At 43.3% G+C, this 26164-nt stretch overlaps 1 protein-coding gene across 1 annotated transcript in view; it reads left to right on the top strand.

The window, feature by feature from the left end:
• The window catches only part of fhdc2 (FH2 domain containing 2), a 66352-nt gene extending 48553 nt beyond the window's left edge, over positions 1 to 17799 (top strand). The window contains exons 13-15 of the mRNA XM_052022314.1: positions 1317 to 2360; positions 3399 to 3485; positions 17782 to 17799. Of these exons, the coding sequence (XP_051878274.1) occupies positions 1317 to 2360; positions 3399 to 3485; positions 17782 to 17799 (1149 nt within the window). The remainder of the gene's footprint in view (positions 1 to 1316; positions 2361 to 3398; positions 3486 to 17781) is intronic.
• Positions 17800 to 26164: the final 8365 nt, after the last annotated feature.

Here is a 26164-nt window from a genome sequence, read left to right on the forward strand (position 1 = left end):
ATCACACTGTCCTAAGTCATTCTGGCTCATCAAGGTGCAGCAGCTGACTAGTCCTGACAAAGACTGAGTCAAGAGTGCATTGTGGGAGGGTCGCAAGCAATGTGTGGGAACATGGAGTGGTGAGACTGAATATCCAGGTCAATAAATGCTTGTCCACTACTACTGCCAAAGTAATTACCAAGCTTCAACCTCTTCAGTAATTTCTTGCTGCGGCATTTGTTATTCTTGTCTTAATTGAGGAGGATATTGGTAATATTGTAGGGTGTCCAAACACAATAGCATTGCCTTGGGCCATTACATCAAGACTGCCAAAGGTCTGTGTAAATGTCCACACATATACTGATTGTGTTTTGCAGGTTATTTTCATGTTTACAAATGAAAATCAGGATATGCCAGACTCCTCCCTGTCTAGAGCAAACTTGAAAGCCTTTTTTTTCCCAAGTTTAATTACATGTAATTTATTCCTGCATCTGCATATAGTTCATACAGAACAACCCACCCCCCACCTAACAAAGACCAAACTGCACATTTAAAGAGTGAAGATGATAGCACAAAATTAAAGATAAAAATGTAATTGCTCTTATGAAAAATAAATTGCAGGAGTGCAATGCCTTGGGGAACTTGATGCATTCAAACAGACAAAGTCAATGCCAGGAAAAAATCCAGCTGGCTCAATACCTCACATAAGCAGGAACATCAGGATGACATACTTCCCTCTCAATCTTACTTCTCCCAACTGCAAACATTTATTTACTTTATTCATTCAAGGTACAGGAACATCACTGTCATGACTGGAATGTATTGTCCATCCTTACTTGTCGCTGATCTGCATGGCTTACTGGGCCATTTCAGAGGGGAGCTAGGAGTCAATGACATTGTTGAGACTTGAGTTACCTAGAAGCTATAATGATAAGCAAGGCAGATTCCCATCTCTGATGAATATTAATGCTCCAGATGGGTTGAATGTCTGGGAGAAGCTAAAAGGAGGGAGAGAACAACAAAAGGAGGACGAATGCTGGAAAAAAATACATTGCAAAGTTTTACTGAAAGCCCCTCAGCTAATCAAAACCAGTACAAAAAGTTACATGCACCGGATATTTTCTACATTGCCACTACTTTCTAAATTATGTGATGAGTTAAATTGATCATGTTCTTCTAAAGTACTTGTATAGGATGTGTTAGGATTTTAGCAAAATGAAGATATAACTTCACAGTTGCAACATACTAAAAAAAATGATAGATTAGAACAGGAATGGGATTTTTCCAAGTTTTTCTTCCCAAGTTCTTAACAGTCACATTGTTTGTACTTCCTTCAGGAGAATGCAAATCGTGAAATCGCAGAACTGAGAAGGCAACAGAGGGAGAAGAAAAATGCAGAAAAACGGCACTCCATAGCTATTTGTTCATCGCTCGAGAATGAACTGGGTCAGGATGAATTGGAAAGGGCGCTTACCAGAAATCTCAGACCTCAGAGTATGAGGCGATGGGTATGCAAGTCTTTCAAACAGGACACTTTCTCAGATGCACATTGCACAAAAAACCCATACACCTCTGGTGAAGTAACACAGGTAGAGCGAGAACGTGACACGAGTAGCATAATTAAAGACTACAATGATAAAGAACTAGCAAACCTTATGAGGAAGGTGTCTGAGAAAGTTCTGAATCAACAGTTGGGGAACTGCGTTAAGCAAACAGTGAATCCTGTTCCAAAGGAAAATATAAAAATTCTAAACCAGGAACCTGAAACTATCAAAGAAACAGTAAAATCTGTGCAAGAACCTGAAGTATCCCAGCAAGCTCTTCTGCTCAATAAGGATTATTCAAAGCTTAATTGCAGAACTATGTGCAGCACTCCAACCAAAAGACTAAAATCTAATGAAAATTTGTTGACAAAGTCTAATCCTAGTCACTGCTCAAAGTGGAAGAGGGAGTCCTCGGAGCGAAATAGGGAACAATATGCAGCCACAAAGGGGAAACAATCAAACCAATCTTCACCAACTGCTAGAAAGACTTGTGGTGGAGTAGGAATCAATGTTCATCAAAGGGATCACTTTGCCAAGGCAAGTGAACAGAAAGACACAGAGTTAAACAAAGGTAGCAGGGGGAGTTCGATTACAAACAGGAAAGGCAAAGTGAGCAACAGTGATCCCAACAAGAGCTATCCAATTCTAACCCAAGGGCAGAGGGCAATACCTCTGGGACATAAAGAGCATGTATCTGAAAAATTCTCTCCCAGGCCAACTCTAACACAAAGGAATTTACAAGCTCCAGTACAGAGGCAACCTGTCATATCACCTAGAGGTATTAAACAAACGAGTAGCAACAATGAGAAACAACAGACACATCAAGTAGCTGAGAAGGTAACTGTAAGAAATGGGAGAAAATCTATCCAAAGTCAAAAGGAAAAGTGTACCTCTTCTCAATCAACTTCTCCTATAACTGGTTCCAGAAATGCTCAAAAGCAATCAGAGACTGCAACATCAGGTACCATGAATCCTCATGCCAAACAATCTATGCTACTCAAAAAAACAAACTATGAGAAAGTTATTATGGTAAAACACCAAACAGATTCCCTCACACACGAAGGAGCAGTTCAACAGTCCAGACTTTTAAAAAAGAGTAGACAGCCAGTGTGGCGGTAATGTGAGCCTCTATTGAGACTTCGATGGTAATGCTGTATCTTGAGGTCACACCAGTTACCCTAAATAATATTCTCAATCAGAATTTTTCTGCATTTTAATAAGATAGTTGGGAATATTTAACACAAGGTTTGGTGCAATGTGCCTGTAACTGGATATAATAAAATAAGAAATATAATGGAAAGGCAAGTCATTAAAATTATATGTTTTTCAGAAAACAAAAAAAGGAAAAGCCTGTTTTAGAAACTATGAACAAGCCATTAATTCAGTTCCTCTTGCTTCGTACAGCAACAGGATTGCATAAATATTTTTCTGATCTTAGAATAACAGATTGGATGTATTTTAAATGGCTTGGCTAACTTCAGCCGGAAGGGAAATCTTATTGGGGTTGAGAGTGTGGAAGTGACTCTAACTGGCACTTCCTGTTTTGATCTGAAATTTTGATTCCCACAATTTAAATCTTGGTCTAAAAGCTTTGCAAGCTCATAATTATGACGTTAAGCACAACAAAGCAAAAATGGTGCCAATAAGTGCTGGATCATCACACACATTAAACATTTCAGCTTTAAATAAGAAATCCCCTTCTACCTCTGTTTCTTGGTAAGAATATAAATTTAAATGTTGACAGGGATAAGTACAGATGAACTTCAGGAAACATTGCAGATAGAACACATAAATGATCTAACATTCTCCAATTCTTATCAATTCATCCAAAATCTCTAACTGTCGTCTCTAAATATTGTTGCTACCTCTCTTCAGTTGCATGCTACAACTACAAGCTGCTATCACAAGACTGAATTGAAGGACATCATTTCAGCTGTGAACTCCATACCAGCTTTATATACAGTAAGTGCTCGTTGCACCCCACCCACTCTTTCTCCATAGCCTTGCAGTTTCTTACTTTTCAGATACTTATCCAACATCTAAAAGGGTCTTGGACCTGAACCATTAATTCTGTTTTTCTTTCCCCAGATGCTGAATACTTCCAATGTTTTCTGTTTTCATCTTAGATTTTCAGCACCTATATTTTTATTTATTTTCCTTTTGAATGCTACAATTGAATCTGTCTCCAGTACCACTTCTAACATCGCATATATCAGACATGAACCACTCACTTTATGAATGCATTTTCCTCACATTAATTTTGATTCTTTTGCAACCACCTTCATTCTATGACACATATTTCTTGACCACTTTGTGAAACCAAACAGTTTCTCTCTATCTACTCTGACTATACGTTTCAGGATTCTAATTATCTCTCCTAGATCCCCACGCAACATCCTCTATTCCAAGGCAAACCATTCCAACTTTTCCAGTCTATTCACATATCTCATATCCCTCATTTCTGGAATCGTTTTACTAAATATCTTCTGCACCTTCAAACAAGCATTCAAATTTTCCCTAAGTGTAGCACCCAGAGCTAGACACACTACTCCAGCAGTGACTGAACCAATGCTTTATAAAGATTCATCATTACTTTCTTGCTCTTGTACTCTACACCTTTATCTGTGTAGCCCAGGATCCTGCATCCAATATTAATCACTTCCTCAAATTGCACTGCCATCTTCAACAAACTATGCACATATACTCCCAGATTTCTCTGTTCTGGTACTGCTTTTACAGTTATGCTGTACATTGCCTCTTCTCATTTCTTCAACCAAATTTAACACTTTGCATTTCTGGATTTCTTCTGCCACCTATTTACTCATTCCACCATTTTGTGTATATTTCCTTGAAGTCTACAACGATCCTCTCACAGTTCACTATGCCATGAGGTTGTATATCATCTGCAAAAACTATGAACCGAGTACATTACTGGAGAAAATACTGCAAAAATGCAGTTATTTGGGATCAATTTAAAGCTAAATATGATAATCATAGAATACTATGTACTTCTAAGAAAGGATAAAAAAATGCTTATTTTGTGTGTTCTATGAATTCATTAAATTAACATTGTTCATTGCAAAGTTTGGCACTGATAGTCATCAGTTAATAGACTGCATTGTTCATTTCATTTTATAAATTTGAAGAATTTGTGTTAAGGCAATGTGGTCTTGAAAGTCTATCATGTAATTAACTATTTTCTGTGTGTTATGCGATGGACTTTTATTGTCATACTTCATACATTTAAAAGTTCACGATTCCAGGTCCTCTGCTTCCATGTCCTCTTTGCAGACAACATGCTAACATGCCTGGAGTGCAATGCACTTCCACAACATATATTCATGTATGCATGACCCATGGACAGCTTGGGCATCGCATACAGAAGCAGCTCTTCATTTCTAATATGAATCTGCTACTTAAAGAGAATCTGCCTAAGCTGGTCTCAGCCTTGTAAGTCTATTGCCAGAAACCAGTTTCAGAAAGGAGCCTTTATGTTAAAAGCTAACCTATTGCTGGAGGTCTCCATCAACCTTAATCACAACCACAACTTCCCACACATGCAAACTTTCTCTGCTATCTGATCATGACTCTTCGTACCCCCCCCCCCCAATATCACCATCCCAATTCTCTAAGACGTTCAAGATGCTGATTTTCCCTCCCATTCCAATTGATATTCCAACCCTAAATCCCAGATCCACGCCAAACCTCTGTCCGCAGTGTCCAACTATACATGTTTCCCTAAGCTGGTGGAACAAGCCTTTGTGTACTTTAAACATGCAATGCCTGGCCTGTTTTATTGCGGATGATATCTTGGGCTTCATGCATCATAGAACTTACACTGACAGTTTCCAGAATGAAATAGTGTATTGGCTTGTCACATACTACGTGTTTACATACCCTTCTCAGCACAGAAGAATTTCTAGTCCTGTGGCCCTCGTTATGCATGACTGAATTTATAAATAGAAAATAAAAAATATCCCCCTGAATTGAAGCATATAATGTATGCCCAAGCTAATTAAAATGCACCTTTCAATCCTGCTGTGATCAGAAGAAACTATTTAATAGGAATAGGTCAGGTACTGGAGAGATGGTAGAGTTGAATGGGTGAATGCCTGTTGCGGATTATCAGATTTCTAACATGGAAATTTAGGACATCTCTAAGATCTGGGCTTGGTCAGCAATTTCTAACTGTTGCATTTGCACTTTATTTAAAAGAATTTATAAAAAATGTATTTAAAATTAATGTTTTTATTACTCAAATTAAAAATGCATTTTCTTGAATAATGAATTGATGAGTTCTGATGTGCTTTTCTCTGTGGCAGCTCAGTGGCAACAGAGGGGATGATGATTTGAGCAGGTGGTTTTTGAAGATAAGCAGATATCTAAAAACAGGTTAAAGATTTGGGAATGAGACACTGAGCATTTTACGGGTGAAGTTATTGAATGCAATAAATTATCATGAAATACCATGAAGAATAACATGCAGGCACTCAAAAACAAAAATTTGCTGTTGTAGCGACTCACCGCACCAGCATCGAACCGGTTCCCGACATCACGAACGTCGGAGGTCCCGATCCAAGATGGCGCGGGGCCCTCCTTCTTCCCCATCATCGGGCTAGGAAAGCCCACGCGTGGGAAGGTCAGGTGACCCACGCTTAACGTCAGCGCGGGAACTGTAGCGCGGGAAGTTTTGGGATATTAAAGGTGCACCGCACCCCTGTCGTTCATTCAACTTCTGATTTCGAACCAGCGATTCTGTGTCTTCATTTTGTAGTGTGTAGCTAGCCGCAACATTAGTGACCACAACGGGCCCAAACGTTTTTGGACCCACGATGTCTGCACAGCAAGAGGTACAGGCAGTAGCCCTTAAACTGCCCACCTTCTGGACCCTCTGGCCCCATGTCTGGTTCGACCAGGCCAAGGCCCAGTTCCAGATTCGCCAGGTCACCAGGGATGACACCAAGTACTATTACTTGGTGAGTGCCCTTGACCAAGACACCGCAGCCCAGGTCGAGGACTTCATCCAGGCTGCCCCGGAGCAGGAGAAGTACAATAAGTTCAAGACCCTCCTTCTCAAGACTTTCGGCCTTTCCCGACGTGAACAGGCCTCCCGCCTCCTCCACCTCGATGGGTTGGGCGACAGACCCCCCTCCATGCTCATGAACGAGACGTTGGCCCTGGCAGACGGGCATAAACCCTGCCTGCTGTTTGAGCAGATCTTCCTGGAGCAGTTACCTGACGACATCCACCTGCTCCTGGCGGATGCCGATTTCAGCGACCCCCAGAAGGTGGCCGCCCGGGCGGACGTCCTTTGGTGGGTGAAAAAGGAGAGCGGGGCATCCGTCGAGCACGTTGCCACGCCACGTACCCAGTGGCCCAGCAGGCCAGACCCGGCAATCGAACGCACCCCACCCGCCACCAGGTCTGAGACACCAACCGACCAATGGTGTTTCTACCACCAGCGGTGGGGCGCTGATGCCCGCAGATGCCGGCCACCATGCAGGTTTCCGGGAAACTCCAGAGCCAGCCGCTGCTGATGGCTACGGCGGCTGGCCACCCGGATAGCCTCTTGCATGTGTGGGACAGGCGTTCTGGATGTCGGTTCCTAGTGGACACTGGAGCCGAAGTCAGCATCATGCCCCCCAACAGCTGTGAGACTCACAACTGCACACCAGGACCCGCCCTCAGAGCTGCCAATGGTAGCGCCATACGGACCTTTGGCACACCTCCAGTTCGGCACCTACAACTTTAGGAGGTTCATCCTGGCTGCCGTCGCACAACAACTCCTCGGGGCAGACTTCCTTTGCGCCAACAGGCTGCTAGTTGACCTGCGGGGTAAGCGTTTGGTACACGCCAGGACCTTCCAAAAGTTCTCGTTGGGTGAGGCCAAGCTACTGGCCCCACACCTCGACTCCGTCACCATGTCGACCAACGAGTTTGCCAGGGTCCTGGCAGAGTTCCCGTCCGTACTAACGCCCCAGTTCTCCACCACCTTGCCCAAGCACGGCGTCCAGCATCACATCCCCACCCAGGGCCCTCCCCTCCACGCCTGCGCCCGGCAGCTATCCCCAGACAAGCTCCGCCTCGCAAAAGTGGAATTCAAAAAAATGGAGGGGCTGGGGATCATCCGCAGGTCAGACAGCCCATGGGCCTCTCCGCTACACATGGTCCCCAAGGCAGCTGGAGACTGGCGACCCTGTGGCGATTACAGACGCCTCAACAACATTACTACCCCGGACCAGTACCCCATGCCGCACATTCAGGACTTTGCTGCCAACCTGCACGGGCAGTCCATTTTTTCCAAGGTCGACCTCGTCCGCGGGTATCACCAGATCCCGGTGCATCCGGATGACATTCCGAAGACGGCGCTGATCACACCTTTCGGCCTCTTTGAATTTGTCCGGAAGCCCTTTGGCCTCAAGAATGCTGCTCAGTCCTTCCAACGACTGATAGACGCAGTCAGGCGCGACCTTGACTTTGCTTTCATACCTCGACGACATCTTGATCGCCAGCAACAGCCACCAGGAACATTTCACACACCTCCGCCAACTCTCTTCTCGCCTGAGGGATTTCGGCCTGACCAACCCAGCCAAATGCCAATTCAGGCTGGAGACAATCGATTTCCTGGGCCATCGGATCAACAAACACAGCACCACGCCCCTGCCTGCGAAGGTCGACGCCATCCGCAATTTCGCCAGGCCCACCTCCATCAAGGGCCTGCATGAATTCCTCGGTATGGTAAACTTTTATCACCGGTTCATACCATCCGCGGCCCGCATCATGTGCCCATTGTTTGCTCTCCTGTCAGGCGGAAGCAAGGACATTGTTTGGTCGGAAGAGGCTCACACCGCGTTCGTTGAAACCAAGCAGGCCTTGGTGGACGTGGTCACGCTGGTGCATCCTCACATGGACGTCCCGACTGCCCTCATGGTCGACGCCTCCAGCACAGCGGTCAGAGGCATTCTAGAACAGCTTATCGAAGGGCGTTGGCAACCGCTGGCGTTCTTCAGCAGGCACCTTCGACACCAGAGCTCAAATATAGCGCCTTTGACCCTGAGCTGTTGCTGTTGTACCTGGCCATCAGACACTTCCGATACTTCTTGGAGGGCAGGCCGTTTACAGCTTTCACCAACCACAAGCCGTTGACCTTCGCCTTCAACAAGGTCTCAGATCCCTGGTCAGCACGGTAGCAGCGGCACTTGTCGTACATCTCAAGAGTTCACCACTGACGTCCGCCATCTGTCTGGGAAAGAGAATGTGGTCACGGATGCACTGTCACAGCCCACCATCCAAGTTTTGTCCCGGGGGTGGATTTCGGCACCTTGGCGGAGGCACAGCGAACGGATATGGAGATGCCCAGCTATCGCACCGCAGTCTCGGGCCTGCAACTGCAAGACCTACTGGTAGGCCCCGGTGAGCGCACCCTGCTCTGCAATATCTCCACAGGTAGACCTCGCCCCATCGTCCCAGCTGCCTGGCACCGACGGGTGTTTGATGCCATCCACGGCCTTGCACACCCGTCCATCCGGACAGTAGTCCGGATGGTGTCAGACAAGTTCATCTGGCATGGCCTGCGTAAACAGATTTCCAAATGGGCCCGGTCCTGCACTCACTGCCAAACCTCGAAAGTACAGCAGCACGTCAAGGCCCCCCTGCAGGATTTTCAACCTACCCGCCGGAGGTTTGACCATATCCATGTCTACCTGGTCGGCCCCCTCCTAGTCTCCCGAGGAGTGCAGTACCTCCTCACTATCGTCGATCGTTTTACCTGCTGGCCTGAAGCCATTCCCCTCGCAGACACCTCCACCCAGTCCTGCGCATGGGCCCTTTTGTCAACTTGGGTGGCCCGTTTCGGTGTCCCGGCACAGATTACCTCAGACAGGGGAGCTCAATTCACCTCCAGCCTGTGGTCTGCCGTCGCCGACTTGTGGGGTTCCCAGATCCACCTCACCACCGCCCATCACCCGCAATCCAATGGGCTGGTGGAGAGGTTCCATCGCCACCCGAAGTTGGCACTCATGGCCCGCCTTAAGGGGCCCAACTGTGTAGATGAACTCCCCTGGGTCCTGCTGGGGATACGCACCGCACCAAAAGAGGACCTGCATGCCTCGTCCGCGGAGATGGTCTACGGAACGCCCTTGGTCGTCCCGGGCGAGTTTCTACCAGCACCTCGGGGGCCAGAGGAAGAACCTGCCACAGCGCTCGACCGGCTGCGCGAGTGGCTTGGAAACCTGGCCCCGATTCCCACCTTGCGACACGGACAGGCCCCGACCCGTATGCCAACTTCCCTCCAAGACTGTAAGTTTGTCTTCGTCAGGAGGGGCATGCACTGATCACCGCTGCAATGGCCGTACGAAGGGCCATTCCAGGTTGTCCGGAACAATGGGTCTATGTTCGTGCTGGACATTGGGGGGCACGAGGAGGTGCTTACGATTGACCGGCTGAAGCTGGCTCATTTAGACTTGGACCAACCTGTGGTGGTCCAGCGAGCGCGGCACAGAGGGAAAGGCCACCCAAGTCGTAGTTTATTTAATTCTGGTTTTCGCGACGGTATTGCTGGTTCTAGAGGGGGGTTATGTAGCGATTCACCGCACCAGCATCGAACCGGCTCCCGACATCACAAACATCGTCGGAGGTCCTGATCCAAGATGGCGCGGGGCCCTCCTTCTTCCCCATCGTCGGGCTAGGAAAGCCCGCGCGTGGGAAGGTCAGATGACACGCACGTGATGTCAGCGCGGGAACCGTAGCGCGGGAAGTTTTGGGATATTAAAGGCACACTGCGCCCCTGTCGTTCATTCCACTTCTGATTTCGAACCAGCGACTCCGTGTCTTCATTTTGTAGTGTGTTGCTGGCCGCTACACTGTTTTCAGTTGCTGCCAATGTTACTGATTGCATATCTTCTTAAAGATGACACCATATTTAAATGATAACCAAAATCACTAGTGTGTGCTCCATTTTTGTGATCATGATTTTGTGTTCAACTTCAGCAAAAGCTTCCTTCCCTTGCCGATTCTTCTGGAGTCTCCAATAATTCATCTAGACCACTTTGTTTTCCCATTTTTCACAACCTTGTCAACTTAAATGGCTGAGATTTAGCATACATGCTGATGCTATCCTGTACCAAACATCTACAGACTGCTCCAACCTTGTCACTGTTATCCTACCAGTTGCCCCAGTGAAACAATGTCAAGAGGAAGTCAATACCTTCAGCCCCTGCCTTGGACTCAATGCACTTGCTGATGGTTTCACACAACTTCCCAAACACTAATTCAGTTTACCCCAAACCGTTTGCAGCCATTGTGATATTTTAAACCCAAAGCTGATCTCTCAAGCCCCAACCTCTAAAACAACCCATTCTAATCATCTGCCTAGCTCCACCATAACTCAGCTGTTGCATTCATGGTCAACTCAGCTGCAGTTGTGACAGAAACAAGATTCCTTCCATTCTCCAACCTTTGCTACTGAGTCATTTCATTCCAATCTACTACTGAAGATGACAAGTATATTTTCACAGAACATCAGGTGAGCGTTACTCTGATGAGATAGATTCATCCTCCTGGAATGTCACAGAACACACAACTGGCATACTGCACATTCTGGATTCTTTAATTTGACTACAATCCTCTCCAATGTACTCTAGTTAGGATCTGGCTTGAGGGTTTGTTTGGCTGCATAACTTAACAAATAGTAGTCAACATGGAGTCTCTTGATGGGGCAGAAAGAATGATCCAAAGTGGCAGCAACAGCTTGCTAAGGATGCAAAGGAAAACATATTGTCAGCTACAAGTGATATTTATGTTATTCTCCTTAAGAAAGATTCCTTTCAACATAACTCAGCAAAATGGCAGTAGAATAAAAATTGAGCCACATTAAAGACATGGTCCATGGTTGTCCTAAATAGACAGAGAAAGCAGGGGCTAACAATTCTAACACTGTATTCCCAATATATGCATTAAATTAGTTGATATTTTTAAGTTATGGATTTTCAGTGATCTTTAGGAAGTTCTTGGATTAAGAAAGTATAACAGGAAGAAAGAAAGAAGCCATGTGCAGAGTGGCACTTGTCATAAAGGATGCTTTTTGCTGATTACAAACTGGACAGAAGATTTTCTCATTCATTGTGGAAGAATCAACTCTGGAGAACCATTTTTTTGGCCAGGTACCTTTACTCATCCTCTGTCCTTTTGCTGTTATTATATTCTTTTCCTGATTTACAATTTGTGCAGTAACTCCACTCCGTGTTAACCATGAGTTGCCACAACTTACTGCCTCTGGAAAGCTTAAGAGGATACAATTGGAGCTAACTTAGAGTGTATAAGAATGTTGATTGCCTCAGGGTCCTCAGCTCCCACAAGTAATCAGATGTAGGAAGTGTTACTAAATGAAAAATATGCTTTGATACTGAAATAGCATACATCCTGCTGAGTTTGTGACTAGTATATACATAATCAGTTATGCTCTTTTATTAATTACTACATACTCGAGTAGCAAAATGGTAAAATAGACAGGGACATGTAACTTCACCTGATCTTTCTTTGTGCCAGGCAATGTTGCAAAGAATTTTTAAGTTAAAAGGAAGATATTTTAAAAGGTATCATATATCAATTCATCTTCAAAAAAGCTACTATAGCGACAGTTTGATCCAATTTACACATTACAGCTACAAACATCTTCAAAGACAACTCCGCCCTGTAGTTATTGTCCTTGTTATTGTAGTACCTGCTAGGGAATCATGTCATTGAAAAGTATCTAAAGATCAATTTAGTCTAAAATAAGCATGGAATATAATAGAACAAGCATCGAAAAGGACCTTTCTTAGAGGATGTACTTAAGCACACTTCACAGATTCCTGGAGTTAGAAAACACTGTCCTCAAAGACTGTTCAATTAGCAGGTGAGCTTGGAAGATCAATCAAAGCATTGCACATAAAGGAAAAACAGACATAAACAGAGACAGAAAGAAATGTACACACCCAAAATTACACATACAGGCACACCCAGATGCATGGATTGTTTTTGGGGAGTTTGTATCCATAAATCTGTTAACAGTGAATTGTGAGGTAGCAAGTAGCACAAAACTAAAAATGTGTAACATAAATTTTCTAAACATGGATTATATACCCAGATACACAGTTGCAGTGCTAAAGTGGCTCATTTATTTCTTCAGCATGCACACCATGTTAAACCTGATGATATTTAAGGATCTCAAAAACAGTAAACAAGTAATTGTGCTCAGAACTTATTCTCCTTCTTCTGAGGCAGAACCCTAGGATCAAGGAAGATTTGCTTCTACTCTGAATTTGTGGATTCTGAGGTGGCAAATATGCCCAATGTGGAAACAGCAGACTCTTCCACAGATAAGGCAGGTGATGGCTGAGGTTGAGTTTGTGAGATGGTGCACTCCTTCAACTGCTTATGCAGGGCTTCTGTGTTGTTCTGGATGCATGGCCTCAAGGTTCTCAGTACAATCCTGAATACTACTTCTCTACTTTGAGGGGTCATGGGTCAGAGATTCCAAGATATTGCACTTCTTCACAGAAGCTTTAAGCACAAACTTGATTCATTTTCTCTGTCTGTCTGGTAATCTCTTCCCACAACAAAGCTTGAAATAGTGCGTCTGTTTTGGGAGTCTGATGTTGGGAATGTAAATGATGTGGCCCACCCAATGTAGCTGATTGAGAGTGACTTGGTTCTCAATGCTGGAGATGCTGGTCTCGGAGAGGAAACTGATGTTAGTTTGCTTATCCTTCCAGTGAATTTAGAGGATTTTGCAGACAGAGTGTTGGTGGTATTTTTCTAGTGCCTTCAGATGTCTGTTCGAAATCGTCCAGACCTCAGAAACATATAGTGGGCAGGGAATACTGCTTCCTGGTAGACCATGAGTTTTATGCCAGGTCTGAGGTCTCAATCTTCCATGCAGTACCATTACTCGAGGAATCACAGCCTGGAATTATTTTAAACAAATTTCCATCACTTCTTGCAGTCACTTAATATTCATAGTTTCACCTCACCTTCCTTTTAAGACGAGCAGGGTGGCTTTAATAGTGCAGATAAGCTTGAAAAGGTCCTAGTTGGTTGTACCGCTTTATGTCTGGGAATGGGCAATGGATAGATCCTGTGTCAGTTTAATTATCAGTAAAATTTCCGTCTTAAAAATGATTGAATAAGGCAACAACATACAGTTCCATCTTAAAAAAGGCCTTTGCTCAATGATCAAGCTACCAATAAATGAATATATGTCAAATCAGTTGATGCACTTTTTTAGATTCATATAATTGGTAAGAGGATTCAATTACTTTTTACGTCATATCATTCCTCTGTTTGAATTGAATTTATACTCTTAAATCTGTTTTCCTGTGTCATCATTAAAATTGTTCACCAACACCCCACATGCTACTCAAACTTCCACTCCAGATGCACAATTATGCATTATCATGGCCAAGGTGGTGATGTGACAGCATCACTCATTCCTGAAATGAAATTATGCAAAAAGAAAAAAAAGTGAAAATACACCTTCTAACATCAACTTTAAAAGTTCCCATTAAAAATCAAATTCTCAACCTGTGACAGGCAATAAGTGGTGTTAATTAACAGTTCTCTGGAATGCTGTCTTATAAACAAAAATAATGATTAAAGGAGGGCAGGTGACGAGTACGTCTGAGGAGATCATGCACAAAATGATTGTTTGTTGTACAATTAGACAGGGTGTGCTTCCCAACTGTATCAAGTCCAATTGTGCACGGTATCTGTTTCTAAATGCCCCAGGCACATTACGTGCTCTGGGTCGTTTTTTTCAAAGACGTAAAATTACCATCTTGAAATGCTTACATAACACTTATTTATTGAGTCAGATCCCACAGATTTGCCTTATTGATGTGACAGTACCCTTGATTAAAATCAATAAAAGTGGCAGCTAACAGATTTGTGCATGGCGCCTGAATTGCTCAAGATTCAGATAGTATATAATTTTATTCACATATAAATTAGGTGAACATTATGCAAGTTCCAAATTCGTCAAATCCAGCACTGAACAAGATAAGGGGAAATTCAAACAGTACAGAGTTGAGAAGAGTGCCAAGGTGGGGATGGGGGTTAAATTCAGTATTAAATTGAACCTGCAGCTGTAATCAAGGCCACTGTTTGGCTAAAAAAAAGGACCAAATCATCCATTTTAATCTCTTAAATTAAAAAATCATGCAATAAAGGAGCAGTTACCCTCCTGGGAGTATTCTATAGGCCCCCCGGTAGCAGTAGGGATACTGAGGAGCAGATTGGGAGGCAGTTTTTGGAAAGATGCGAAAATAACAGGGTTATTATAATGGGAGACTTCAACTTTCCAAATATTGATTGGCACCTACTTAGTGCCAAAGGTTTAGATGGGGCGGAGTTTAAGTGTGTCCAGGACAGATTCCTGACACAGTATGTTGACAGGCCGACTAGAGGGAATGCCATATTAGATCTAGTTTTAGGTGATGAACCGGGACAGGTGACAGATCTATCGGTGGGTGAGCATTTGGGGGACAGTGACCATTGCTCCATAACCTTTAGAATTGTCATGGACAGGAATAGGAGCAAAGAGGACAGGAAGATATTTAATTGGGGAAAGGCGAATTATGAGGCTATAAGGCGAGAACTTGGGAGGGTAAATTGGGACGACATTTTTTAAGGGAAATGTACTATGGAGATGTGGTCGATGTTCAGGGATCTTTTGCAGGATGTTAGTGATAAATTTGTCCCAGTGAGGCAGAGAAGGAATGGCAGGGTGAAGGAACCGTGGGTGACGAGAGAGGTGGAACAACTAGTTAGGAAGAAGAAAGCAGCATACATAAGGTGTAGGCAGCAAGGATCAGACAGGGCTCGTGAGGAATATAGAGTAGCGAGGAAGGAACTTATGAAAGGGCTGTGGAGAGCGAGAAGGGGACATGAAAAGGCTTTGGTGAGTAGGGTTAAGGAGAATCCCAAGGCTTTTTTCTCGTATGTGAAGAGCAGAAGAATGGCGAGAGTAAAGGTAGGTCTAATTAAAGACAAAGGTGGGAGGATGTGCCTGGAAGCTGTGGAAGTGGGTGAGGTTCTCAATGAATACTTCTCTTCAGTATTCACCAAGGAGAGGGGTCTTGATGATGCTGAGGACAGTGTTGGTAAGGGTAATGTTCTAGAGTACGTAGATATCAAGAGAGAGGATGTGTTGGAGTTGTTAGAAAATATTAGGACAGATAAGTCCCCGGGGCCTGACGGAATACTCCCCAGGCTGCTTCCTGAGGCGAGGGAGGAGATTGCTGAACCATTGGTTAGGATCTTTGAGTCCTCGTTGTCCATGGAGATGGTACCGGAAGATTGGAGGGTGGCGAATGTTGTCCCCTTATTCAAAAAAGGTAGTAGAGATAGTCCAGGGAATTACAGACCAGTGAGCCTTACGTCTGTGGTGGGTAAGCTGTTAGAAAGGATTCTAAGAGATAGGATCTATGAGCATTTAGAGAATCATTGACTGATTAGAGACAGCCAGCATGGCTTTGTGAAGGGAAGATCTTGCCTCACAAGCCTGATAGGGTTCTTTGAGGAGGTGACCAGGAAGATTGATGAGGGCAGTGCAGTAGATGTGGTCTACATGGATTTTAGTAAGGCGTTTGATAAGGTTCTACATGGTAGGCTTCTTCAGAAGGTCAGAGGCCAAGGGATCCAGGGAGGTTTGGCAGTGTGGATTCAGAAATGGCTTGCCTGTAGAACGCAGAGGGTTGTGGTGGAGGGAGTGCATTCGGATTGGCGGGCTGTGACTAGTGGTGTCCCACAGGGATCGGCTCTGGGACCTCTACTTTTTGTGATATTTATTAATGTCTTAGATGAGGGGGTGGAAGGATGGGTTAGCACGTTTGCAGATGACACAAAGATCGGTGGTTTTGTGGATAGTGTGGAGGGCTGTCGAAGCTTACAGAGGGATATTGATAGGATGCAGAGCTGGGCTGACAAGTGGCAGATGGAGTTCAATCCAGAAAAGTGTGAGGTAGTACACTTTGGAAGGACAAACTCCAAGGCGGAGTACAAGGTAAATGGCAGGATTCTGGGCAGTGTAGAGGAGCAGAGAGATCTGGAGGGTTCATATCCACAGATCACTGAAAGTCGCCTCACAGGTAGATAGGGTAGTTAAGAAAGCTTATAGGATGTTAGCTTTCATAAGTCGTGGGATCGAGTTTAAGAGCCGTGAAGTAATGATGCAGCCTTACAAAACTCTGGTTAGGCCACACTTAGAGTACTGTGTCCATTTCTGGTCACCTCATTATAGGAAGGATGTGGAGGCGTTGGAAAGGGTGCAGAGGAGATTTACCAGGATGCTGCCTGGATTAGAGAGTATGGATTATGAGGAGAGACTAAAGGAGCTAGGGCTTTACTCATTGGAGAGGAGGAGGATGAAGGGAGACATGATAGAGGTGTACAAGATATTAAGAGGAATAGATAGAGTGGACAGCCAGCGCCTCTTTCCCAGGGCACCAATGCTCAAAACAAGAGGACATGGCTTTAAGGTAATGGGTGGGAAGTTCAAGGGAGATGTCAGAGGGAGGTTTTTCACCCAGAGAGTGGTTGGTGCATGGAATGCGCTGCCTGGGGTCGTGGTGGAGGCTGATACTTTGGTCAACTTCAAGAGATTGTTAGAAAAGCATATGGAGGAATTTAAGATAGAGGGATATGTGGGAGGAAGGGGTTAGATAGTCTTAGGTGTGGTTTGAAGGGCCTGTACTGTGCTGTATTGTTCTATGGTTCTATGGAATGAAATTTCATTTAATCAGTCAGTTACCCTCAAATTAGTGGCTCTATTTAAAAACAAATAGAATTACTGAATGTGAACCCCAGCATTTTGTCAAAAATCTCAGCATCTCATCTAATAAAATTAAATGTGTATTTTATTGAAACACTCTGAAACTGTGGTGTTGGCTGAGTATATAGTCTGTGTAACTGTTGTACATCCACTTACTAACTTCTTTCTGTCTCCATCTTTCTTTATCTTTATCCTACTTCCATGTTACTTTTTGCCTGTCATTCTCCCCCTTCTTTGTCTTTGTAATTTCCTTCCTTATCCTGTTACTTTTCCTGCTAACAACTTAGTTAAATTGAAAAGGGATGTCAGAACAACAGAATATTTGTGCAAATCAGCATCATGCCCTTGCTCACGTTAGAAACCTCTACAACTTCAATAGTCACAGGTGTCCTGAGCTAACCCTACAACTCATGCTACTGTAAACCTTTGATCTTTCTAATTCTTTTTTAGCAAGATAAAGGCAGCTAACAAAAAATTGATAATCAGATACCAGAGGTCTACTGAGAGACCAAAGAAGCTGGGTGCTTATATCAGAAAAATTGCTTCAAGTTAACACCTTGCTGAAATTCTAAAATCATTGATAAACATTACCCCAATAAATGTTTGATATAACCACTAACCCTAACCAGAGGGCACAGACTCAAGGTTAGGGGCCTTCAGGTCAATAATTTTTTTCATACTGCAGTTTTGAAATAATTTTATTATAGTATTTCCTTCTGCTGTTTGCTGCTGCACTTTTGTACCATAAGACTTCCATATAGATTACTTCCCTTCTAGAAACGGTTGCCAAGCAAGGATGCTCCCAAATTATACTCCCAAATTACTGAAGTAAAGGTGTTAGAGTCAAAACATTGTGCAGAAATTGTGACATTAATTTTGCAATAAAGGAAAACTGAGTTCAAACCGCAAAGCCCAATAGTGCAGAGTTGCTCTTTTAACAACTCCAAAGGTCCTCTCACCCTATGTCCAAATACAAGCTCAAACGAGCCCCCAATTTTGTCACGAACCAGCAACAAATCTGGCATCCACAGCAGGGCCACTACTTGCCAATCTACGAGGGCTTGCTGGCCTGGTTCGGATCGTTTCAGTCTGAGTAGAATGTTTTGAATGCTCTGGAGTCTTTACTGAAGTAGGTGGTGGTGGTGGCGGTGGTGGCAATGAAATGCCCAAAGGCCAGGTCCTCACATCTTGTCCATAGCCTGGGGGAACCAGCACCTGTCCATCAATGTAGGCCACTTCACCTCTCAATACAATTCGCCTGACTCTTCCCTTCACTTTCTTTCCTTCAAATGGTGTCCATTTGGACTTTGTGAACTGCATGCTGAATTGAGAGTACATCAAGGCTCATGGTTGGAAGGTTATTCTGTTCTGGGTAAAGTCCCTTTAAGAGAGAGAGTGTGTGTGTATGTGTGTGTGGGGCGTGCTTACGTCAATAGAAGATAAAGGACGTAATGACGTTGTTGAAGTCAGAAGAAGAAGAAGAGAGAGAGAGAGAAGGGAGAGAGACACCAGCCTGCTAGTTTTCTCTATCGATGGATGAGAAACAATAACTGTGTCTGCCACAGAAATCCATGTATGGAAGTTGGAAGTAATCCGGTGGAGTTCACTTTATTGCTGACCTGTAGAAGGAAACAGGTATTTGTGTGTGGACGACCACGATTCGGATGCTTTTCGGGGTGAGGAAGTCACTACCGAGTATGTGTGTGTGGGGCGTGCTTTTGGGCTGCCATCTGATGTAGTAAATGCGGGCTCACTCTTGAGTTTTAAGAATAAATTGGATAGATACCTGGACAGGAGAGGTCTGGTGGGTTATGGACTGGGTGCAGGTAAATGGGACCAGCGGAATACCGTTTCGGCACAGACTAGAAGGGCCGAATGGCCTGTTTTCTGTGCTGTAGTGTTCTATGGTTCTAAGTGACATATGGGAGGGGGAAATACATGACCAATCAGGAAATTGGAGAAACAGAACCAGAAGGAGGGGGCAAAGCTGATCTAGAATGGTTGACAAGAGATGGCACATGAGATTCAATTGGAGTGCAGAAAGAGGACAACGAACCAATAGAGGAAGGATGACCACTTCTAAGTAGCAGAGATTAGGGACTAACCTGTTGAACATAGCATGGAAATGTTGCCCAGTGCTCTGAAGCTGGGCAACACAAGTTGCAGTATTGCATGCAAACTTCAAACACTTGTAGATCAGCTGAGGGGCAAAGGCATTAGACTACAATAATGTCCATGGAACTGCTCTGAATCATACTTGCATGTCATCACCATCTTGCATTGATAGGCAACATTTTGGAGGCACTAGTTGGAGATAAGCAATTACAAACAAAGGTCAATGGTGCTCTTGCCACACCTCAATCGCATTCCTAACCAAGTCCAATATTCAATACCTTAGCATAAATCCTTTTTCCCATTGACACCACCCCTAATGCACAAGGTATGAATTACAGACTCTCTTTACTGCTTTAATCAGAGAATGTAGATCTTTCAAAAGAAACAATGTTTGCTATTAGTGAGAGTGGCATGAAAAAAGAGAGGGCCATGTTCGCAGGCATTCGCCCGCAACTCGTGAAAGAAACATCATATAAGTAAGGAAAGATGGCAGTGAAAATATTAATAGCTATTTTTCACAGTGTCAATTCCCTAAGAATTGACACTGGAAAAAAGAATAGGTGACAAAGAATGGAGGCAAATGGATGACAATGAAAGCAGACAATGAATTAAATAGATATCAATTGGAGAGATGTGGTGTCATTTTTAGCAGGGAGAATAATGCAAGCGTATCATTTTAACTGAATTAAAGGGGGTAAAGAGTACAAGGCTGAATTGAGCAGGAGAGAAAAATAGTGACATTATGAATGGGGATGGTTGGAGAGTGTGTATATGTAAACGTGTGATAATATGTGCATTATTTTATATATGTGCACAGACGAAGAAGAACATAATGTACCTTTCGGAGGTCTTCAAATTTCCCATATTTTGTTTTGCACACTCTGCAAATTATTCATAAAGAATTCACATACAGTACATACTCACATCTTACATTGGTGATGAGGATGGAATCAAGGGAAAAAGCAAAACTGCTGAAAGTAGTGAAGTTGCTGTGGACATCAAATGACCTGTGCTGATAGAGTGAATTACAGTAACACCAGCATGCAGATTGGAAGTGATGGGACTCATGCATAGGGTTGAACACAACAGAATTAAAGGCCAGCAGCTGAGATTTTTGCATCGGTCTTACAAATGTAAAAAGAGAATGGTATGAGATGACAGTGTAGATTCAAACTGGTTGCATTGGGAGCCTGGGAGTCCTTCAGTCCATATATAGAAAGGATGAAAATGTTTCTTCAGGGCAAACAATAATACTCAACAACAATAATAATAAAATAATAATAAAACACTATACTCTTGTATGCCTATCCAAAATGAAGCTGTACAAGAATTCAATAAATAAATCTGACTGATAGAAATTGGCTCAGACAAATTTCCCTCCTTACCTTTGACCCATCCCCCAGTGGATCTGCTCTCCCCTCCTCCCCCACACGTGCCTATCACTATCTCTTACCTGCATCTATCACCACCTTGTGCCCACCCCATTTCCCCTCTTTTGTCCACCTGTCACTGTTCTGCTTTTCCCTCCTATATATTGGGCTTCCCCTTTTCCTATTTGAAGAAGGGTCTTGACATGAAACACTGACCACCTGCTTTTCTCCATGGATGCTACCTGGCCTGCTGAATTCCTCCAGCATCATAGTGTTTTTCATTCGGCTCAGACAAACATGTCACTTTGGCAGATCTCCTGGTGCCAAGCAAAATGAAAAAGATTTAATTTGATGAGATGATTGAGAGATTGCAGCGTCATTTTAACCCAATGCCCTCAGAGATTGCAGAAAGCTACAAGTTTGAACCAGAAATCAATGGGTCAGGAAAAACTAGTTGTGCTTATATTGGCTTTGAAGAACTTGTTGCAACATTGCACTTTTGCTGCCTTCTTAAACTAAGTGGTAAGGAACAAGCTGTGGCTTAACTGATGAGCAGATTCAATCCAAATTATTGAAAATGCAAGACCTAATGTTTGAACACGCTTGTAAGATAGTCATTTCAATTTTAGTCATAGATTTTATAAACATGAACCATTGTATGAGCTACCAGGGGCTTTAATGGGAAGGTAGCAAATTCAACATTGAAATAAAAATTACTGACCAACATATCAAAATGTACGCCAATGTAGCTGTTGACTGCTCAATCAGTTTGGATTGGTATCTTGGTCAGCACAGACATCTTCGATGTTCTCTGGTCATGTGGGCAGATATATGAATATCAGTAAATTGATAAAATGGCATTGGCAAAGAGCACACTGAACTTGAAAACATGATTTGGTGAGATACTGAAAATACTATTGTAGAAATGATCTATAATTTCTGATAATGATCAAAAACTGAAAGTACCAATTATGGTAGCTGACCTTTTGGGGGAAGTATGGCTCAAAGAACTAAAGGTGGATCAGAATAATGTGTTCACTGTGAGTACTTCGCAACCATATCAAGATAATCTTCTTGACCAAAATGCAGACTTGTTCAGAGATTTTTATGCTGGTGTTCAGGGGCATGAGGCTTATATGTAAGTCAGATGCCAAGCTAATGAACTGCAGACTTAGACTGGTATTATTCACATTCAAGGCTCAAAACGAAGATGACTTGAAGAAACTCAAACAGAGAGTATTAATCAAAACTCAGAGTGAGATGTCAACTCTCATTTCTCTGTTCTCGCTTTGCAAAATTGCCTGGCTTTGCAGGGACCATAAAGTGACTTCAACCAAGCTGAGGACATGGACAATACCTTTTGCAGGATTTGTATGCTGAGTTGGCAGGAGCCAAGATCTTTATCAAGTTAGGCCAGTTTCTTGCTTTTCTGCAATTAAATGTAGATAAAGAAAGCCAGCATTAACTAATGATCAAGGACCCATAAGAGGATTTATACATATTTGTTTACATTATTGACTGAAGTTTATCAACCAAAATATTTCAGACCACAACGAACAAGCTTTTAAAGGAGTTCAATGCTGTCTATGGGACCAATGAGGAGAGAAATCTCTGAATGCTTGATGAGCTATTCAGAAGGCTCCGTAGATTATTCAAGAAAAGCAAAGAACCTTTTGAAGAAAGAAGTGGTTTATTTAGGCCTGAGACTGGATGAAAATAGTCTACAACCTGATAAGTTTGAAGCCATTGTGAGAGTAAGGAAACCTGAGTTTCCAAAGTCTAATATTTCTTTGGCATGGTCTGATATCATGCTAGGTTTCTGCCAGACATTGCAATGGTGTTGACTAGCTGTTGAAAAAGAATGAAAAATGGGAATAAGGTAGGGACAACAGAAGGTATTCAACTGCTGCAAGAAAAGTCTCACCAATGAGTCTTTTTTTGGTATATTGTGACACCATCTGAGCCCTGAAGCACTTGTGTGATTCCTTCAGTTACAGAGTTGATATAGTAATGAGCCACATTGTGGAGAGTAGCAGAAAGGCCCACTGTCTTTGTGTCATATGCATTAGCAAAAAAATTAGAAAAATTATGCCCAGATAGAGAAAGAGGCATTGATAATCTTATTTAGGATCACAAATTTCCACCAGTTTTTGCTAGGTGGTCTGTTCAGGTTAGGCATCATTCACAAGATAAGGGAGCAGAAGTAGGCCATTTGGCCCATCGAGTCTGCTCCAAAGAAAAGGGAAAAAAGAAAAAGAAATGAGAAATTGGGGGGGGCGCAAAAAAAAACTAGTCTAACCCCAATTTCCGGCCTTATCCCCATATCCCTTGATACCTTGACTAATTAGATATCTATCTATCTCTTCCTTAAACGCCTCCAATGATCTGGCCTCCACTGCTGTATGTGGCAAGGAATTCCACAAATTCACCACCCTCTGGCTAAAGAAATTTCTCCTCATCTCTGTTTTAAACCTGTACCCTCTAATTCTAAGATTGTGCCCTCTGGTCCTGGACTCACCCACCAAGGGAAACAGCTGAGCCACATCTACTCTGTCCAGTCCTTTCAACATTTTAAATGTGTCTATGAGGTCCCCTCTCATTCTTCTGTACTCCAGTGAGTACAGTCCAAGAGCCAACAAACGCTCATCATACGTAAGCCCTTTCATTCCGGAATCATCCTTGTAAATCTCCTCTGAACCCTCTCCAACATCAGCACATCCTTCCTAAGATATGGGGCCCAAAACTGTGCACAGTATTCCAAATGAGGCCTCACTAGCGCCCCGTAGAGCCTCATCAACACTTCCTTACTTTTATACACTCTACCTCTCGAAATGAATGCCAACATAGCATTCGCTTTCTTTACCACTGATCCGACCTGGTGGTTAACCTTTAAGGTATTCTGCACGAGTACCCCCAAGTCCCTTTGTACTTCTGTACTTTGAATTTTCTCTCCTTCTAGATAATAATCTGCCCGTTTATTTCTGTTTCCAAAGTGTACAACTGCACATTTCTCAACATTGAATCTCATCTGCCATTTCCTTGCCCATTCTCCTAAACTATCTAGGTCTCTCTGCAACCTTCCTGTCTCCTCAATACTCTCTACTCCTCCACCTATCTTGGTGTCATCCACAAACTTAGCCACAAAACCATTTACTCCATCATCCAAATCGTTAATGTACAAGGTAAAAAGAAGCGGCCCCAACACCGACCCCTGCGGAACACCACTAGTAACCAGTAGCCAACCAGAACAAGATCCTTTTATTCCCACCCTTTGCTTCCTGCCAACCAGCCAATGCTCCACCCATTCTGTTATCCTACCTGTAATTCCATGACCTCTCATCTTATTAATCAGTCTCTTATGCGGCACCTTGTCGAAGGCCTTTTGAAAGTCTAAATACACAACACCTACCGCCTCTCCCTTATCCACCCTACCTGTGATTTCTTCAAAAAACTCCAATAGGTTGGTCAGGCAGGATCTTCCCTTCATAAAACCATGTTGGCTCGGACCTATCTTGCCTTGCACCTCTAGGTATTCCATAACCTCATCCTCGAGGATTGATTCCAATAACTTTCCCACCACCGACATCAGGCTAATAGGTCTGTAATTTACTTTATGCTGCCTCCCACCTTTCTTATACAGCGGAACTACATTTGCGACCATCCAGTCCTCCGGAACCATGCCAGAGTCTATCGATTCCTGGAAAATTATCGCCAATGCCTCCGCTATTTCTAAAGCCACCTCCTTCAGAACCCAGGGATGCACCTCATCTGGTCAGGGAGACTTATCAGTCTTTAGCCCATTTAGTTTTCCTAGCACCTTCTCTCTAGTAATCTTAACTGAACTCAGTTCCATTCCAAGAGACCCCTGACTAACCAGTATATTACTGATGTCCTCCACAGTGAAGACCGATGCAAAATACTCATTTAGTTCTTCTGCCATCTTTTTATCATCCATTATAATCTCTCCCGCACCGTTATCGATTGGTCCTATATCAACCCGTGTCTTTCTTTTACTCCTTATATATTTAAAAAAACTCTTAGTATCCTTTTGAATGTTATCTGCCAACTTCCTTTCATAATTCATCTTTTCTTTCCTAATTACCTTCTTAGTTTCTTTCTGCAGGTTTTTAAAAGTTTCCCAGTCTTCTGTTTTCCCACTAATTTTTGCTTCCTTGTATGCCCTCCCTTTTGCTTTTATTTTAGCCTTCATCTCTCTCGTTATCCACATTTGTGCCTTTTTCCATTCAAAACCTTCTTTTTTCTTGGAATATATCTATCCTGCATTTTCCTTATAACTTGTAAAACTTCCTTCCATTTCTGCTCCGCCGTCCCTCCAGCTAGCTTACCCTTCCAATCAATTTGGGCCAACTCCTCTCTCATACCACTGTAATTTCCTTTGTTCCACTGAAATATCGATACACCAGTTATCAGCTTCTCCTTCTCAAATTTGAAACTGAACTCAATCATATTATGATCACTAGTTCCCAATGGCTCCTTTACCTTTAGTTCCCTAATCACCTCCGGTTCATTACACAGCACTCAATCCAAAACAGCCGATCCCCTGGTGGGCTCATCAACAAATTGCTCCAAAAAACCGTCCTGTAGACATTCCGCAAACTCACTCTCCTGAGATCTACTGCCTTGCTGGATTTCCCAGTCCACCTTCATGTTAAAATCCCCTATAATTATCTTCACATTGTCACTCTGGCACGCTTTTTCTATTTCAAACTGCAACTTATGGTCCACTTCCTGACTGCTATTAGGGGGCCTATATATAACTGCTACTATTGTCCTTTTACCCTTGCTATTTCTTAGCTCCACCCATAAGGATTCCGCCTCTTCTGACCCAATGTCCTTCCTTTCTATTGATTTTATATCATTACTAACCATCATGGCCACACCTCCCCCTCTACCTACCCGCCTATCTTTCCTATACACTGTGTACCCCTGGACATTCAGTTCCCAATCACATCTGTCATAAAGCCATGACTTGGTGATTGCCACAATGTCGTATTTATTAACCTGTAGTTGTGCCACTAGGTCATCTACTTTATTCCTAATGATACGTGCATTTAAATATAGTACGTTTAGTCCAGTATCTGTTATTGATTTTGTTGTACTTCTATTGTTCAGCAAATTATTCTGACTTTTCACCTGCCTGTCCTTCTTACCATCCTCACTACACACTACCTTGGACATGTTTCTATATATCTCATCCTCTATCCTAACATCCTGTATCCTAACATCCTGCTTTGTTGTACTTCTTTTGTTCAGCAAATTATCCTGACTTCTCACCTGCCTGTCCTTCTTGCCATCCTCACTACACACTGTCTTGGACTTGTTTCTAT

Source organism: Pristis pectinata, chromosome 8 (genome assembly GCF_009764475.1).
Source record: "Pristis pectinata isolate sPriPec2 chromosome 8, sPriPec2.1.pri, whole genome shotgun sequence".
Taxonomy (NCBI): domain Eukaryota; kingdom Metazoa; phylum Chordata; class Chondrichthyes; order Rhinopristiformes; family Pristidae; genus Pristis; species Pristis pectinata.